Genomic DNA, 18,876 nt, shown 5'->3' with positions numbered 1-18,876 from the left:
CGCCATTGCCCATTACGTTCTGGGATTTCCAGCATTCGAGGTCGCAGAGCAGTGGTACTCAGCTATGATATATGCCCATTTTCTTCTTTCCCTCTGCCTCCAGACTCCTCTCACTGACTCCAAAAAGAGATTATATAACACACACACACACAGCATACCTTCATCCTTTCCCCTGTGTAGGAGAAATGTCTGCTCATTGAGACATAACAAGCTTAGCTTTTGGTGCTCCAGAAACACCACTTTACCATCAAGGCTGCAGTGCCTGCTGCCTTCACGCATTTGCTTCACAGAGCACATTTGAGTCCCAGAGCTCATCAACAAGCTGTTTGTAACATGGATACCCACGTGCACACGTGCATGCACACACACACACACACACACACACACACACAAAATGAAGGATGTAGACATAGCTTCAGTGAGCAGTGAGTCACAGCAACCAGGAGCACTACAGATGAGTGGCGATGAAGGGATGGGTAAAACAGGGCTTCCTAAGCTTTTGTGTTCTTGAGTCCTTCTTACCTAAGGAATGTTTACATGACCTCAGGTAATATAGGTAAATTAATATACAAGCCAAACAATCTCTGGTATCAGAATAAAATTTATTTTAAAACAATTCTTTGGTATACATATAATTTTACTAATTATTATATACAGAAGTAAATTTGCAAAGTAATGAGATGCATATACTTTTTCTGTTGAGACAGGGTCTCACTGTGTAGACCAGGCTGGCCTCAAACTCAAAACTCTCAGAGACCTTCTGCCTATGCCTCCCAAGTGCTAGGAGTAAAAGTGTGTGCTACCACAGCCAGTTACTTGTTTATTTTTATGTAAAGAATTAAATCTTTGACACTGAACACAAAGAGTATCTTCAGCATTTTTCAGAATTGATCGATATTTTTATTTTATAATAATAAATGCTGGGGATACTTTCACATGAATATGTAGTACAAAATATCAGAAGTCTGATTTTTTTCCAAAAATTTCTGGACATTCTGCCTTAATCTCAAGCCAAAATTCATTTCAGCATTCTTTTAAAATGCAACTCAAACAGCATTTCTTAAAATCAATCCTTCTAACACGTTGATATAGTAATTTGTTGTTTCCATGCTAACAAATTACTTTCTTTTCCGTAATTAAGCTATTCTGTTTATATAAAAGCAGAAAACTTTGTACAGTAAAAAAAACCCTGCAATTCATAACATACAGTAGTCTGGAATCTGAGCCAAGCAGGTCCGTTGACATCGCATGCACAGTGGAATGGCATGCATACACACACGATGAGTATGTTATATGTTCAGAGTCAAAGCTGTGTCCAGCATGAGGACACACACTTTTAATCCCAGAATTCTGGAGGCCAAGGCAGGCGGACCTCTCTGAGTTCCAAGCCAGCCTAGTCTTCACGGTATTTGATTTTATTTTTTTAATTAAGTTTTTGATGTTGTATATCCAGAAACTTTTTACTGTTGCCAGATTTTTCACAACCACTGAATTCAGTTACATAATCCCATCTAGTGTTGTGACTCCCAGGTTAAAAGCCGTGGGTTAGATGTTTTCAGAAGAGCCATCTCCTCGCTCCTCTACGCATGGTACCTGCTTTGATGCCTCTGTGCTGTTAGCAGCAGAGCAGACTTGACTGAATGCACAGAACAGAAGGAAAGAACAAAGGGAAAGAGAGGACTGACCTTCCAGAGCCAGCACCACGGCTCTGTACCAGCTGTGCTGGGGGCTGGTATTCAAAGCACACCATTCCTCCATGTCTGAACATCAGGTGTGAGGGCGTAGGGAAGTGGACAGTACCTGCACTGATGCCACCGCCATCTTTGAACATTCTTTCCTAATGATCAGGCATATTCTCAGCCTTCGTCTTTCTCTCCAGTGAAAAGAGACAGGGCGAGTTAAAAAATTCTAATTGCATCTAATTCATCAGAGATTTGTTGAATGATCTTTTAAAGAGAGCTGTGGTCTCCTTCCTTCCTTTCCTCCTTTCCTTCCTACCTCATTCTTTTCCTTCCTTCCTTCCTTCCTTCCTTCCTTCCTTCCTTCCTTCCTTCCTTCCAAGAAAGCTCTGCACAGGCTCCCTCCTCCTGGCAGCCCCAGCCAGGCAGGTGAAATAGGAGGCCCTGAGCTCTGTTTTCTGTCTCTGGCTCGATGCAGGGAGCTGGAAAGGCTGGCGAGGGAGATGCAGGAGAAGAAACTGCAGCAGGAGCTGGAGCGGCAGAAGGAAGAGGATGAGCTGAGACGAAAGATCAAAAAGCCTAAACAGGGCCCTGTGAAGGAGGAGCCGCCCCTAAAGAAGTCACAAGTAGCCACAAACAAGCAGGTAGTGGCCCTTAATGGCTCCTTACTGAGAAGCAAAGGGGCCACCACTGTAACCTGCAAACCAGACCAGTGTCTCTACCTTCCAGGAACCCGACTAACCATGTTATGGTTACATGGATACTGTGGTAGGGAAGAAGGCAGAAGGACCAAGCCCAGCACTATTAATCACTGACTGTGTAGGTGCTGAGTTTGTGCCTCACCTGGCCATGCATTTTAACATCCCACACATTCAGGACAATGGTCCCCACCTAAGGTTCACAGATGAAGCCAGAGTCCCAGAACCTTATCATAGACTTTGCTCTATCCTTTACCTGCTTCAGGGCCCCAAATGGTGCTAAGTAGGTTAGTATGAAAAACTTGCCTCCGGGGCATCAATAGGTTCTCCCCAAGGCCTTCATTTCTGCAGCCATGGTTTGTTTTTTTGTTTTTTTTTTTTAAAGCACATGGCCATTTCTTTTTATTATGATAAGAAACCTGAAAAAAAAAAAAAAAACAAGAACCATGACTGATTTTTAAAAAGAAAAAAAAAATGAATGCATTCTTTCTTCCTTTGCATAATTATGTACATAATTATGTTCTTTTATTTATTTATTTTATATAACCAAGTCCATTTAAATGAAAACAAACATTTATAGACAATATTTGGGAATTTGGACATCGTTCTTTCCAAACTACTTCCTGATGGTAAGGGGCGCTGTCATAGGGGATCCTAAGAAGATGCAGAAATCCTCGCTGTAGTCTGTAAGGCTGCTTTATCCAGCTGTTTTGAATGTAGGATCACCTGGTACTCTGTTTCAGGTGGTCTTGCTTGATCAAACCACATTAGTCTGGAAGGAATCCACAGCTTTTCATTTTCTGTGGAAACAAAAATAGAAATCCTTTTCCCTAGTAACTTGTACTTGAACTTAAATTTTGGAGTCAAAGCATTTTTTTAATTTAATTTATTATTTTACATGTCGATCCCAGTTCCCTCTCCCTCCCTCCTTCTCTCCTTCCCTCCCTCCCTCCCTTTTACCCTCTCTGCCCTCTCACATGCACTCTAACCACCCTCCCCTCCCATCCCCCCACCCCAATTTCATATGTAGGGGAATGCCATCCAGTTGGGGTCATGTAGATCTGACAGGTCATGTGAAGTAGGGACTAGGGCTTCTCTCCTGTCTCTGGGTTAAGGGAGTAACCCTCCATGGGGGATGTGTTCGCAAGGTCCTTTTGTGCACCAGGGATACATCCTGGCTCCAGTGTCTGAGATCCCTTAGACTGCTCAGTCCTTCTGGCTGAGACCCATATTCAGGGGGGCCTGAGTCAGTCCCAAGCTGGCTTCCCAGCTATCAGTCTGGGGGCCCGTTAGCTCCTCCTTGTTCAGGTAAGCTGTCTGTATGTGTTTCTGCCGCCTGATCTTGTCCTCTCCATCTGCATCTGGGTTCTAGTTCGACTCAGTGTTTATGTATGGGTGTTTGCTCCTGTTTCCAACAGGTATTAGATGAGGGCTCCATGGATAAGTTAGTTGTTGATCTCACTATCCGGGAAGGACATTTATGGTAGTCTTTCCACGGACGCTCAAATTGTTAGTTGGCTGCAGTCTTGTAGTTCTCTAGACCTTTCTTTGTGTTCAATTTTATCTTCAAACCAATATTTGTTCCCTCTTTTATGTTCTCTCTCTCTCTCTCTCTCTCTCTCTCTCTCTCTCTCTGTCTGTCTGTTTGTCTGTCTGTCTCCCCTGTCTTCTATTCCTAACTGGGCTCAATCTTCCTAGTCGCATGTGTTTTCCTTTCCTCCCCCTCATTTTCTCCTACTTCTCTCTCCATTCGCTGCCCCCTCACTTCCCCTGAGCTCTGGGGGACTTGTCCCTTCCCGGTTCTGTGAGGGAATTTATATGAATCTCTTAGAATACACCTTGTATCCTAGTTCCTCAGGTGGTGTGAATTATAGGCTGGTGATCCTTTGCTCTAGGTCTAAAATCCATATATGAGTGAGTACATACTATGTTCCTCTTTTTGTGACTGGGTTACCTCATTCAGGATGGTTTCTTCAAGTGCCATCCACTTTCCTGCGAATTTTAAGATACCATTATTTTTTTCTACAGAGTAGTATTCCATTGTGTAGATGTGCCACATCTTCATTATCCATTCTTCAATTGAGGGGCATCTAGATTGCTTCCAGGTTCTTGCTATTACAAATAGTGCTGCTATGAACATAGTTGAACAGATGTCTTTGTTGCATGGATGTGGATCATTTGGGTATATGCCTAAGAGTGGGATTGCCGGGTCCTGTGGTAAACTAATTCCCATTTTCCTGAGGAACCGCCATGCAGCCATGGTTTTTGACCACGCTTACAATACCAGGTTTGAATTCGCTCCTGTGGAGCGGGCTTCAAATCCAGTCAAGAGAACATTCGATTACTCCCATAAACAGTCTTGCCACTATTGTGCCAATGGTACATCTTGCCTAGCAGGTCATTTATAGCATGCAGTCCAATGCTGGTTAAGATCAACGATGTCTTTTCTCCCTCAGCTGCACCTTATGACACAATAAAAGCCAACCAGTAAGGAGATAATTTCCTGGTCAATTCTGCTTTGATTTCTCTATGTCCTGCAACTAAAGTACATGATGCTCGGCCATGGGGTCTTACTACCGATTTGTTATGGGCAACAAAGAGCAATGGCAGAGGCCTGCCTTGTTCTGGGTGCCTCCAGTTCCTCACCAACCAACAGCTCCATATTTTATTGGGGAAAACATTAAAATAATCTTTGCCAGTTTATCATCCCTTTTTAAATTTTTGATTACATTTATATTTATTTGTGTGCATGTGTGTGTGCCATAGCACACAAATGGACATCAGAGGACAATGTATGGATATCAGTTCTCTTCTTCCATTACATGAGTCATAGAAATCAAATTCGGGTAATCAGGCTTGTCATCAAGTGCCTTAGCACACTGAGCCATCTCACCATCCCCAAATTTAGTTTTTAAAGATAATAATTCACATGTCATGAAAAAGGCTGTTCAGAGCACAGTTAGCCTAGAAGTCTGTCCACTTACTTCATCATAGTCTTCAGCCGGAGTCTACTGGGACTTTGAAGTGACTTGAGCCCTGCCCCTCCTGTGTCCCTACCACAGGCTAGGGATCGAGTAGCTTCAAGTGTGATTTGGTGACTTCAGAATGAGTGGAAATGACCATAGCCCATGCATCTATTTACAGACAAACTATGTGCATGTCACCTGAGCTTAGCACATTTGACCATATTTCTTGGGAAGACTTCTTAATACCCTTCTTGGTCTTCTGTAGTCATCTGGTTTGAAAATACTAGCTCAGAGAAAGCCAGCTGAGACCAAATACATCCTCTGGAAGTGAAAGGAAATAAATCCGGACCAGCACTGTGTTTCTCTTGTTCTTTCATAATCAAAGTTTCCAAAATGTTTCCCTGCTCTCAGGCTCTACTTGCTCGGTTCCCATTCATGATTCAATGGGATTTTTTTTACCCTGACTTCAGTCTCTATCATACCCTTTGCTCAAAATCTCCAATAGCTTCTTCATGTTCATATCAGGCACCCATGTGTCAACGTTTGACTTGATTGGTGTCTTGGTGGGTAGGGTTTTTATAAAGGGCACGGGCCTTTGAGCTCTCCTCTAAGTGTCCCAGCTTCACGTCTCCGGGCACACTCTCTCCCTCTTCTCCCTCTTCTTCCTCCCACCTCTATCTTTCCTTTCTGGCCCCAACTGCATTAGTCATTAGTCATCCTTAGGTTTTCAGCCTCAAACTCTTCTATCCCCACTTGGTCATTTTTATCCCATTATGGTTTAAATCAGAAGGAGGAGGAGAAGGAAGAAAGGAAGGAAGGAAGGAAGGAAGGAAGGAAGGAAGGAAGGAAGAAAGAAAGAAAGAAAGGAAGGGAGGAAGGGAGGGAGGGAGGAAGGAAGGAAGGAAGGAAGAGAAGAGGAGGAGGGGAGAGAAGGAGGAAGAGGAGGAGGGGGAGAAGATGGAGGAGAGGGAAGAGGGGAAGGAGGAGGAGGAGAGAAAAGGGGGGAGGAGGGGAGAGAGAGGGGAAGAAGGAGGAAAACGCTCCCCAAAGCTTCACATGTGAAAACATTATTGCCCTCCTGTGAAATAACAGATCATGAAGACACTTGATTCATTGATGGATTGATTAATGGGTTGAAGAATCCATAGATAAATCGACTTTTAGGAAGTAGGTCATTGAGGGGTTGCCTTTGAAGGATACAGCTTCTCCCTGAACCTTTCTGCTGTCTCTTTCTCTCTGGTTTCTGAGTAACATAAGAGATATCATAGTTTTCTTTTAAAATAGTCATCTTATGATGTTATCTTCCTTACTATCTCTTTAAATGGCTTCTAACTCTATAGCCATGTCCTTGTTGTCATCCTACATGTTATTCATTTATTATGCATTCATGCCCTTCTCTATTATTTTTCAAATTTGTTAGAAGTTTTTCATCTTAGAGATGTAGATACAACTGTTATAGAATGCTTGCCTAGCATACATGGTGTCTGAAGTTCAATTCCCAGCACCTCATAAAAATGGGCATAGTAACACACACTTGTAATCCCAGCACTCAGGAGGTAGAGGCAGGAGGATCAGCAGCTCGAGTTCATCCTTTACTACATTGCATGTTCAAGGCCAGCCTGCTTACTTTAGAATCTGTCTCCAAAAAATGTTTATTTCCATGTTTTTCCAAAAAACTGCTATTGACTTTGTGACTTGTTTTCTCTCTTGTTAGTGTCTCTTCCTGCCTTTTCACAATTTCTTCCTTTTTACTGTGTTTTTCTTCAATTCTCCTTCTAAGTTCTTATGGTAGATATTAATGTTATTCATTCTTGTTTTCTAATTTATGAAGTTTTGAACACATTCACAGGTGCATTGCTTTAAGCATCCCCTTGTATACGCTGGCATTCCTGCTCCTATCCAAAGCTTTCTGACTATTCTTTATAGCTGTTGAACTCAGAGAGTGTTTCAAAGTATGTGATCCAACTTCCAAATAAATGGCTTCATTTGGGGCATCTCTTTTCAAATGTCTGACTACAGAGAACATGTCCCATGTCATAGTGGTCCTTTGTATTTTCTGGACTTTGCCATGTAGCCTCCTACATGACTGTGTGTGTAGAATAATATATGTATTTTCTTTCTGTGCCTATTGCTTCAAGCTCATCACCCATGTTCTTAAATCTTGCCAGATACTCTGCAGTCCTTTGTCAGCCTCCAGTTACTCTATGTTGAGTTTCTATAATCTCCAACTGCAAGGCCCCTCTCCCAACCTGGCACCACATTCTATACCAACCCCGATGTCCTCACAATGGCTCTGCAGACTGAGGCCTCCTCTCACATGAGCTGAAGTGGGGTGCTGGAGTTCTTACCCATAGGGTAGCTCTGACAATCACTTCCATGTGGCCACCTTGCTGGTCCGTGGTCAAGATGAATAAGTAGAAGATGCACAGTGAGATGAAAGGGAAAGCCAGCTGTTGGTCACTCATGACTCCATGCCTGAAACAGCCCTCAATTGAGCTGGCTGGGAAGGGGAGGCACTGGACTATACTGAAGGCAATGATCATGAGATTGGACTGGATTTACTGTCATCTAAGAATGTTTCCCCAAAGTGATGGAACTGCCTAAGGATTTCATCTAAGCAAAGAGAAAAAAAGCAGAGCCCACAAAATATACTTGAAAGTACAGTAAGAAATGGGGATGAGGGTTGATTTCTGTATACCAAGTTCATCGAATAAATAATTTTTTTGGTTTTTATTTTTGAGACAGGTTTTATTTTGAGACAGTATAACCCTGACTCTCCTGGAACTCACTTTGTAGACGATGCTGGCCTTGAACTCACAGAGATCTGCCTGTCTCTGCCTCCCAAGTACTGGAATTAAAGACATGCACAACCACTGCCCCACATAAATACTATTTTCAAAGCCTAAGCATGACCAGATTCTAAACTTTAGTTTGTCCCCAGAAACAAACTACAAAGCTGTGTAGTTTTAATAACCTCATGCTAAGAGAACCCTTACTCCATGAGAGGCACTGTTGTAAATCCCTTATATGAATCTGCACATAATAGTCCTTTGACTATCCTCATTATGCAGAGAGAGGACTAGATTGTTGGCAGGATCACAAAGGTGCAATACTGCTGGGTTCCAACCACCACACTCTCTGACCTCTCCTGGGGCACCTGAATGCATGTGCAGGAAACAGGCTTTGCTGGTCTTTTTCTATTAGTCATTCAGACCAGCCGCCCTAGAGCAGAATGTATGCTGAAGTGCCTGGGCACCTGTCTCAAAGTTCACTAGATGAAGCCCACATCTGCAAAATGAAACCATGAGACAGAACTTCTGATGCAGCTCCCCACCACACACACACACACAAAGTGATTCCAAAGTTCCTGTACCTAGGGAGGCACCCGAGTCATCGTTCACCTGGTGAAACCAGATGTCCCTTGCTGTCCAGTATTCAGTTTTGCTTGTCTTTAATAAGTTGATACATAATTCATATGCTTTGCCTTCTAGGTCCCCCCCCACTGCCAAGTTAGAAATGAAGTTGGAATCGATAGAAAGGAAAATTTCTGTCAGAGAGCAGCAAACAGCTGAAGAACCCTCCAAGAAAAAGAAACCCACGACTGACTACGCATTTGGGTTCCCTATTACCCAGGAACAAGAGGACAGCGAAGGAGACTTCCTGAAGGACGCTGACAAGACACTGGCACAAAGGTTTAAAGTCTATGACTTGTGTCTGAAGGATGTCCAAAACATCCTCATATACTGGGACCGCAAGCAAGGGGTCCAGATGCCTCACGCAGGCGTGGAAGAAATGCCCCATGAGCCTGACGACCAGCGCCAGGCTCCGTCAGGTGGTGGTGGGCGCAGGGGCCGCAAAGACCGGGAGAGGGAGCGCTTGGAAAAGGAGAGGGCAGAGAAGGAACGCCTGGAGAGGGAGAAGGCTGAGAGGGAACGCCTGGAGAAGCTGCGGGCACTGGAGGAGCGGAGTGATGTGGAAGGTGAAGGTGAAGAGGAGCATGAGGGGAAGAAGGATCTGGGGGTGCCCTTTATCAACATTCACACTCCAGACTTTGAAGGAGTGAGCTGGAAGCATGCCCTGGAGAGTGAAAAGCTTCCCAAAGGAGATCAGGTACAAAGGCTTCTGCGGGATAAAACAAGTGAGGCATGGGGACTGTGCTAACATAAACATGCCTCCTTGTATTGAAAATCCATACCCCCTTCAATGAATCTCTGATGCCTCCTTGCATATACAACGGCAATGCAAGGGAACCTTTTCACTCCATAGGCAGGTCCACCAGTCTGTTCCATCTATCTGGCCTCATTAAAAGCTGTCTGTACAGCTGATCTTTAATGTTGACAACACGAGTACCCAGGAGAACATGTGTTTGGGAGCCAATCAAGAGACTCATTTATTCCAAAACCCTTTCCCACACACTTCCCATTGGGATGGTAATCTATTAGGTAGCCATTCGCTACTACCAACAGAAGTATTGTGCCTTATAACGCAACCTCAACTGGTGGTTTATGGGGAGTAGGACATATACGTATATATGTCTAGGAACTAACTTTTACTGTAAAAGATCAGAAAGTAAAATTCTAGGCTAAGGTCATACAGCCTTGCAACAACCACTCAATTCAGCCTTTAAAAGGCAACCATCAACAAGATACAATGGGCATGGCCATGTTCTAATAACCTTTATTTACAAAAGCCAACAGCAGGACAAACTTGTCAAAGAGTGGGCAGAGCCACAGTTTGCTGACTTCTGGTTCATCAGAAACTAGGTAGACTTTAGACTAACAGAAGATAACCTTAGGAGGGATGAATGTCAGGTGAGAGTTGGAGGAGGGGGGAAAGCCGTTCTTCATAAAGGAAAATTTATGTTATATAAGTGTGCTTACTTTCATCGATGCTATAGCAGATCCAGGGCAGGCTGAAGAGTACACCACACTCCCTCTACTCATCTCACAGTTTTGTTTCAGGCCAAGCTTAGGCAAAGAACTGTGGGAGTGGAGACTCAAGAAACTCTTTCATTTTGCCACGAACATCTTGTATAATTTTGTACCCTCCACATTTGGACCCATGGGTTGGTTAGACTGTTAATTTAATACTGGTTTGGGACTTATGGCTTTCTCTGTGGACACTGTAAATCCTAGGAAGCAACTCCAGTTCCATGCTACGATGTTCTGTGGACCATGGGATGGGATGTAGATTATATGGAGGCTTTGAATTGGTAGCACTACCAGAGTGCTTAGCCCATAGAGCAGGCTATAGCTTTTACTGTTGCCATGACAATCTTGACCCTGAGTACTTATTCTAAGGACTTCTGCATACTGTGAAGGAACTTGCTGCCTACTTTCCAGACCCTTGATTTGGAGGTGGCTCGTGTATTATAGACCAGAGCACACTGAGAGGAGACTCAGAACCTTTGCTTTGTTTGGCAGGTTTTCTCTTTGCTGTATATAACCTGCCTCCAACCCAACTTTTGTTTGTCTTTGGAAAGAAGAACATTTAAAGAAAAATAACATGAACTATGAGAATGAATGAAAAAGATCTGTGCTGTAGACATCTGAACCTTAAGAATTGGTCTGTTTAAATTAAATAGTCCTGTGGAGGGTTAGGCCACCATCTGTTTTATCAACCTAGTTCCTGCCCTGACAGACAAATTGTCACAATAAAGTGTGACAAAGGCTTTGATAAATACAAAGCAATAAACATCCCACAGCAAGATCCTCTAGGATGGTCTGAAAATCCTGGTAGAGCCAGTTCGGAGACCCATCCTTCCTTTAGAATCTCTCAAGAACACTGAGGGCAGGGAAAGGTGCATGGACCACCCTTGTTCATTCTAACAGGGGTGTGGTGTTGGCACACAACCTGCACAGGGAATTAATGCAAAACTTTTCATTTAGATCCTGGACATCCTAGGCCTGGGGTCCTCTGGACCACCCATCCCAGCTCCTGCCTTGTTCTCCATCATCTCTTACCCAGTGAAGCGGCAGTCTTCGGTGGCCCCTGAGGTCCTGAAGCACTTCGTGTTTGTAATTCCACCAAACGATGACCTCGTCCTGTTGGACGAGAAAAAAGACTTGGAAGTAGACTCGGATCTCTTCCTCAACACCATGGTAACCAAGGTAAAGCATCTGTGGCTGGTCTTGAATGTGGCAGGTTCACAGGGACAGGGAAGGAAGTCCACCCCCACAAGGCAACAGTCTGAGTCTGGTATGAGGCTTGTTTCTCTGGGCCTCCTGCCTGAGGAGTCTCCATGAACTTCTACCTGGTGGGGAGGGAGACTGGAAATGACTCCTCTTTTCTAATCCCAGGGGACAGTTTAGGAAATGTATCATATTACACTGAAGCTCATATGTAAGGAAATGGGCAAAATGGCATTTTAAAATTATTGTGTATGTTTTCATACCAAGCAATGGGGTCCCTCATGAGCTTCTGATGCAGCTACATTGTGTGCCATGACCATATTCCCCATGTTCCTTCTGCCCTAATTAGGTGACTTATTTCTTGGTCTCCTCTATTCCGTTCCACCCATCTGTGTGCCTGTTACCACACTCTCTAGTGTAACATGCACTCAGGCGTGGTTGTACCGCAGCATAGCTCATTTTCCTCAGGATTGCTTTGGAGATCCAGCATCTTTGTGCTTCCTTATGAAAGTTAGGATTATTTTTCTGTCATGTGACTGTTGTCATCGGAATTTTGAGAGGGGCTGCCTTAAATCTGTAGATGGGCTGGTACTATGTCCATTTTCACAATATTAATTCTGTCTTCCTGTATTCTAGAGTCTTCTTCCATTTCTTTCTTCAACTGAAACTAACTTGTAGTGTTGATGTGTGTTCATATCAGTGGGTGTGCATGTGGATATAATGTGTGTCAGTGGATGTGAAGTATGGTCATAGGCTAGGAGATCAGAAAGAAGACCACTAGAGGGGAAAAAGGGTACCGAGGAAGGGCAGCATGACATATGACCCGTGAGGCAGGAAAAAGAGGCTGTTATCCCAAGGGAATAATGGTGACCCAACATTTTAATCCCTTTGCATATGCTCGCTCCTGCAAGCCATATACTGTCCAGCAGGAAATGAAACCACCTCGAGACCCCATCTGCCTCACAATGAGGCTCTACCCGGTGTCCAATAACAGGTAGAAAGTCAGCATCTGGAGTGAGCAGCATTAGTGGGTGTGCCTCACCAGAGCAGAATGCCCAATGGTGACTCTGCAAATTAAGTAAGACAGAGAGAGAAAATTAGCACCATGATCAGAAGTGCTAATTTGTTGCACCAACCCCCTTCTTTTGAAAACTGGCCCTGTCAAAGAAACAATTAAGCAATCTTTAACCTGTCATTTGAGGAGGAACTCTAGCTCTTTTGCAACTGACAAGGAAAACTTTATTCTTAAGCTAGCAGAACAATAGCTGAAAACATAAACATGATGGTAGAATTAGAGCATCGTAACTGAACGTACACGAGAGGTACTTGATTCAAATTTCCTATAGAAATGTAGTAACAAATGCAGTATGATAATCTGTAATATATAACCACTTGGGAACTGTCTTAATTACTTTTCTATTCCTGTGAAGAGACACCATGACCAAGGCAACCTATAAAAGGAAGCATTTAATGGGGGGGGGCTTGTTTACACTTTCAGAGGGTGAGTCCATGACTGTCATGGCTGGGTACACAACAGCAAGCAGGCAGGCGTGGTGTTAAAGCAGTAGATGAGAGCTTACATCTTATCTGCAGGTTGGAGACAGGGAGAGAAAGACAGCCTGGTGTGGGCTTTCAAACCTCAAACCTCATCCCCCCCAATAACACACTTTCTCCAAGGATGCCACACCTCCTAATCTTTCCCAAAACAGTTGCACCAGCTGGAAACAAGCACTGAAGTATATGAGGCTACAGGGCCATTCTCATTCACAGCACCACAGGAACACATAACTATGGAAATGCATGCCTGAGACACATGGGGGAAGCATTAATATGCATTGTGTGCATTACAGGGGTATTGCTCATGTCCTTAGCTCTGGCTAACTCTATACTGGAAGTGTAGGGGACAGTCCTTGTTCTGAGGAGATGTGAGCTGAAGTGCTTAGAATCAGTGTCAGGTTGATGTGATCTAGCATCATTGGTGGGACAAATATCTGGGCATGTTGGGGGGGGGCGGATTTTCTAGATTAGGTCAATGGGATGGAAAGACCAACCCCAAATGTGGGCAGCACCATTCTATTGTAAATCGTGGACTGGGTGTAAAGGAGAGAGCCAGCTGGACACAAGCAGTCATCCCTCTGCTTCCTGGCTGTGAGTGCAGCATGGCCAGCTCCCTAGCACTCCCCCCCCCCACCCCACCCCGTAGACTCAAAGTGGGAGCCAGGAAAACTCTTCCTTACGTTGCTTTTGTGGGGTGTGTCAACATAGCAGCACATAAAGGAACACAGTCGCCATCTGTAGCTTGACTAAGGGTTACCAATAGCAAAGCCAGGATTGTAGCACGCCTTCAGATTTTAAAGTTTCCTAAAATTAAAAGGTTAAAATGATAAATAAATTAAAAATCAGAGAAAAATTAGATCAAGAAGCATGAAAATGCACTAGGAAAAAAAAGAGAGATCCACTTATTAAATGTAACCAATTAGATGTAAGTGTTCATTTGTACTCCCTCCCAAAATAGTAAGAGAGTCTTTTAAATCTTTTTTAAGTCCTAAGAACAAAGAGAAGAAGAAAGGAAATGGTGGGGAGTAGAATATGCCAATAAAATATTAACCATCATGTGGGCAGGTGGCTGGAGAAACTGGCCCAAGCAATGCCAAGTAAATTGAATGCCCAGCTGGCTATGATGGGACCCTGCCAGGAGCTGAAATTCATCCCATATGCTCTCTGTCAGCTTCAAGATTGCTCCCCCTCCTCAGGGAACAGAGTACCCAGAGGAACATTGGCCTTGTTACTAACTCATGAAGCTGGCACTACTCTTTCCCAGAGGCCAGCACCTGCTGCTCACCAGCCAGACTGCAAGCATGCTGTAGGCACCTCTGTCTTTGTTGTGTGCCAGGGGTAGTTAAGCCTTTGTGCTCCTTTTTGAATTAAGGCCCAAGAGGAACAGACCTCTCCGTCTAAGGGGAGCAAGCAGAAAGCGAAAGAAAAGATAGAACAAGCTCGCGAAGCTCAGAAGGAAAAGCGTCGAACAAACTACAGCAGGAAAGGCCTCTCTGGGGGAACATCCGGGACCATTGCCCCGATGTCTGACATAGACCAGAACAGCTTTGATGGAGAACACTCCCAGGAAAAGTTTATCAGGTAGGGCCCCCAGCAACCAGGGAGAGGACCCACAGCTTTCACACCACCAGAGGGGAACAGGGCTGTCCAGCCTGAGGCCTTACAGCCTGCCATGCCTAACCCCAGTTGCACAGGACCTGTCCCAGCCAGTTGCCCTGTCCTCCCTCCACTGGAAGCACCAGTTACTTTAAGAGCCTGTGTGGTTGTTTCAGGCTGAATCACTTCCGGTGGATTGTGCCTGCCAATGGAGAGGTGACCTTGAGAGTGCATTTTTCCTCTATTGATATTGGCAACTATGACCAAACATTTAATTTTGAGCTCCTTGGGACCCGCCGCCAGTACCAGCTCTATTGTCGTGGAGTTTGCACCTACCCAAACATCTGCAAGGACCCAAAGTAAGTGTGTTTTATTTTCAGAGAAAAGGCTGGAAACTATGTTTTTGAGTCCTCTCATCCCTAGTCACTTTGAGCAAGGTAGATATTAATAATACATGTAATATATGGACCAGTGAGAATGCTCAGTGAATAAAGGTGCTAAAGTTGCTGCCTAGCACATGCACACACACACACACACACACACACACACACACACACACACACACACAAAATAAAACAACAATAATAACAACAGCAATGCCATTTAACTGGGAACACATCCTAGACCATCTTGTATCAGGTTTCAGTGCATCAGACCTTGAAATAAGAACAACATACATGACATGATACCACACGGTATCCCCAGACTGAGACAGAATAAATATTACATTAAAAGAGAGGGAAAAAATGTCTTCTGGCAAGTAGTGAGTCTGGATATTTAACTGCAGATTCAAACCACTTTTACTCTAAGATTTACCATCCTGTAAAATGAACATGTGTGTGGCTTTTCTCTGAACCACTGAACACCACTGTACAGTTCAGGTCTCAGAGAAAGGCACCTGGGTGAGCAAACTGGCAAGGTGACTCCCAACTGGGGGGAGGGACCTCTGTAGCTTGACCTCTTTCCTAATTCTCACCAAGAACCCCTGTTTTACCAAGGAACTCAGAAGCTGATTGATGTGCACTGGAACTGTTTAATATTCCCATTGTGATTGTGGTGGACTTTTCACATCTGGGTGTTATGGAGTAGAATATTCTGCTCAGCTCTAGGATTCTTTTTCTCAAGTTCCAACCATATCATCCTCTCCTAGAAAGCAGGAGGTGAAGCTTCCACAGAGATCCTCAGGTTAACTGTCTTCAGACACCTGGACCCTTCTTAGCCCACATATGGCAGCATTGAACTTTCGGTTGTGCATGGTCATTTTACCTCTTCCTCATGTGTTCAGGGTTGTGTTCCCTCAGAGGAAGAAAGACATGAAGTCAAATGAAGTCATCTTCAAGAAGTATGTAATGAGTGTAGAGAAATTTTACTTCGGGCCACTGCTTTGTGGAAAGTCAAGAGACAAGTAAGTGTTCTTTCAAGGTCAATTTCAGGCTTCCTGGTTGGGTTCACAAACACTACAAGTAGAGTTTTTAGGTAAGCATGACTTTTATTGACACTGCCCCCATTTCCCCCAAACTCCTAAACAAGAGAATGGGATTCTCATGTTCCAAGTCTCTGCTTTGTCACCCAGATGAGTCAGATACCACTCTCCCTAGTGGAAAAGCCTAGAAGGAGGCCAGGCTCTGGAAAAGTGAAATCAGGACTTTTCTTTGGAATAAACCAAGTCCAAGGTGTTTAGAAGATATCTCTATAAACCACATAAGTCAGAGAATAGAATATATGGTTTGGGTTCTCAGAGGAGAGTTCTGTCTTCAAGATTACAAAATCCATGAGTATCAACTATACGGAACAAAGAGAATGCTTGTAACAAGAAAAGAACAAGAGTTGATTCCACAAAGAACTCCTCCATATACAAGAAGAGTCTACAGTAGACACAAGAAAGAGGGCTATAGTTCTTAGGGGAAACCAGGGAAAGGGGTACCATAGCTCCATGAAAAGGATAAAGGATCAGCTATGTCAAATGCTGCAGAGAGGGCAGAAAGATGAAGGTTCAGGCATCCACTGGCTTCAACAACATGGAGTTCATGGGGGATAGGGGACTTAGCAAGAGTCCTTCTGGGAGAGTTTTGGGAATTATGCACAAGGTAAATGGGTTGAAGAGTCAGTGAGAGGGGAGAGAATAAAGATAGGTGTGGAGATAACTCTCAGGGAAAGTTCGGTCATGAGAAGGGATAATGGGAGAGTCAAGGATGGGAGGAAGATGTGAATCCTTGGAAGCCTGATGGAATTCTTTTGTTCTTGTGATGTCTGTTTCCCAAGGGAGAATGAGGAGAAAGTTAGGGCCATCAAGTAAGTAGCATAGCTCCCTGAGACAACACAATGGGATATGGGATGGTGGTCTTGGCCAGGAGGAAGAAACACTACTATCTTATACCAGGAGGAAGATGAGATAACTTTGGATGAAGATCATTTCAGGTATAAGATGTATAACTAATGGAGAAACTATGCTTATTTCCTCCATGACAAATTATTTGAGGTCACTTCCTGAGAGAAAGTGAAGAATGTTTGTCTTAGTTAGGGTCTCTATTACTGTGAAAAGATAACATGACCATGGCAACTCTTACAAAGGAAAGCGTTTTAGTTGTGGCTGGCTTATATTTTCAGAAGTTTAGTCCACTATCATCATGGTGGGATTTGGCAACATGCAGACAGATATGGTGCTGGAGAAGGAGCTGAGTGTTCTACATCTTGACCCACAGGCAGCAGAAGGAGACTGTACCACATTGGACATAGCTTGAGCATATGAGACCTCAAAGCCCACCCCACAATGACACACTTCCTCAAACAAGGTCACACCTACTCCAAAAAGCCACACCTGCTAATAGTTTCACTCCCTGTGGGCCTATAGGGGCCATTTTATTCAACCACCACAATGTTCAAGATGTGGGAGAGACCAAATGAAGAACATTCGCTATAGAGAGGCAAATGCTCATTTTGGCTAGTGTTCTACTCCTTATTCTGTCCAGGATTTACCAGGCAATAGAATGGTGCTGACCACATTCGGGGTTGGTCTTTCTATCTCAGTTACTCTAATCTAGAAATGTCCCCCACTCAAATGCCCAGAGGCTTGTTTCACCGATGATTCTAGATCTCATCAACCTGACACTCTCCCTCTAAGTAGCTTAGTGGTAGTGCTTACCTAGTTAGCCCCAAGTTCAATCCCAGCACTTGGGATGTAGAGGCAGGAGAATCAGAAATACAAAGCCATCTTTGGCTACATACAGAGTTTAAACATGAGCTGCATGAAAGTCTCACCAATAGCACCAGCAAACATGAGCTGAATAAAGTGACACCAATAGACATGCCAAAATGGATGAGGAAAAGCTCATCAGGCTTCAGCCACACACAAAGAACTCTAGGCAGCTAAGGAACACTAATAGTGGAAGAAATCTCCTTCCCCAGGGAAGAGCACAGCAATTGGTTATCCAATACCAAATGGTCGTCCCTGAAAATATACATTTGATTAACATCATATGGACTGACAGATTATATTTAGGAGTGTGTGTGTGTGTGTGTGTGTGTGTGTGTGTGTGTGTGTGTGTTGTGTGTGTGTGTACATATGCATGCATGCATACATATAACAACAATTAATGAAAAGAAAAGGCCATGAACTTGAAAGAGAGCAAGGGAGGACTTGGAGGGAAGATAGGGAAGGGAGAAATGTTGTAACTATATTATAATAGCAAAATTTTCTTTTAATGGCTGAGCTACACGAGACCCTGTCTCAGACAGGGAGGAAAAAGGGAGAAACAAGTATGTTAAAGGAACTAGTGAATATTGTGAAGCAGACGCAGAATCAGGGTCCCAGATGAGGTTTGTTATCATAATTTTAGTGATACTAGTTTTAAGTTACTCAAATTTTTTTATTGCACAAGCAAAGAATTGAGATGGAAAAGGAACCAAGGACTCCATGCAACTGGCACTTCCTGTGATGCAGAGTGTTTACTTTGTGCCTGCTTGGTGGAGCGAATGGACTATCTTTGTTCCCCAACCTTTTTATCTCCTCTAGTTTATTCGCTGAGGAGCTAGGCTAGAAAGTGAGATAAAGGGGCTGATGATGGGTAAGACTTTTAAGACACAGCAGAAGATCTTAGGAGGGAGGTTGAGAGAGGACCCAATTGGTGGACATGGCATACAAAGAAGTTCAGTAGTGAGAATCAGGTAAATAATGGTTATTCATGGAAGTTGTGTGTGTGTGTGTGTGTGTGTGTGTGTGTGTGTGTGTGTGTGTGTGTGTGTGTGTGTG

At 43.8% G+C, this 18,876-nt stretch overlaps 1 protein-coding gene across 1 annotated transcript in view; it reads left to right on the top strand.

The window, feature by feature from the left end:
• The window catches only part of Hydin (HYDIN axonemal central pair apparatus protein), a 343,862-nt gene that overhangs the window by 256,319 nt on the left and 68,667 nt on the right, over positions 1 to 18,876 (top strand). Inside the window, 6 exon segments of the mRNA XM_051201355.1 lie at positions 2,158 to 2,334; positions 8,847 to 9,453; positions 11,232 to 11,453; positions 14,404 to 14,612; positions 14,804 to 14,986; positions 15,913 to 16,032. Coding sequence (XP_051057312.1) covers positions 2,158 to 2,334; positions 8,847 to 9,453; positions 11,232 to 11,453; positions 14,404 to 14,612; positions 14,804 to 14,986; positions 15,913 to 16,032 — 1,518 coding nt within the window.

The sequence above is a fragment of the Phodopus roborovskii genome, unplaced genomic scaffold (genome assembly GCF_943737965.1).
Source record: "Phodopus roborovskii unplaced genomic scaffold, PHOROB, whole genome shotgun sequence".
NCBI lineage: Eukaryota > Metazoa > Chordata > Mammalia > Rodentia > Cricetidae > Phodopus > Phodopus roborovskii.
This window is presented reverse-complemented; position numbering and strand designations above follow the sequence as displayed.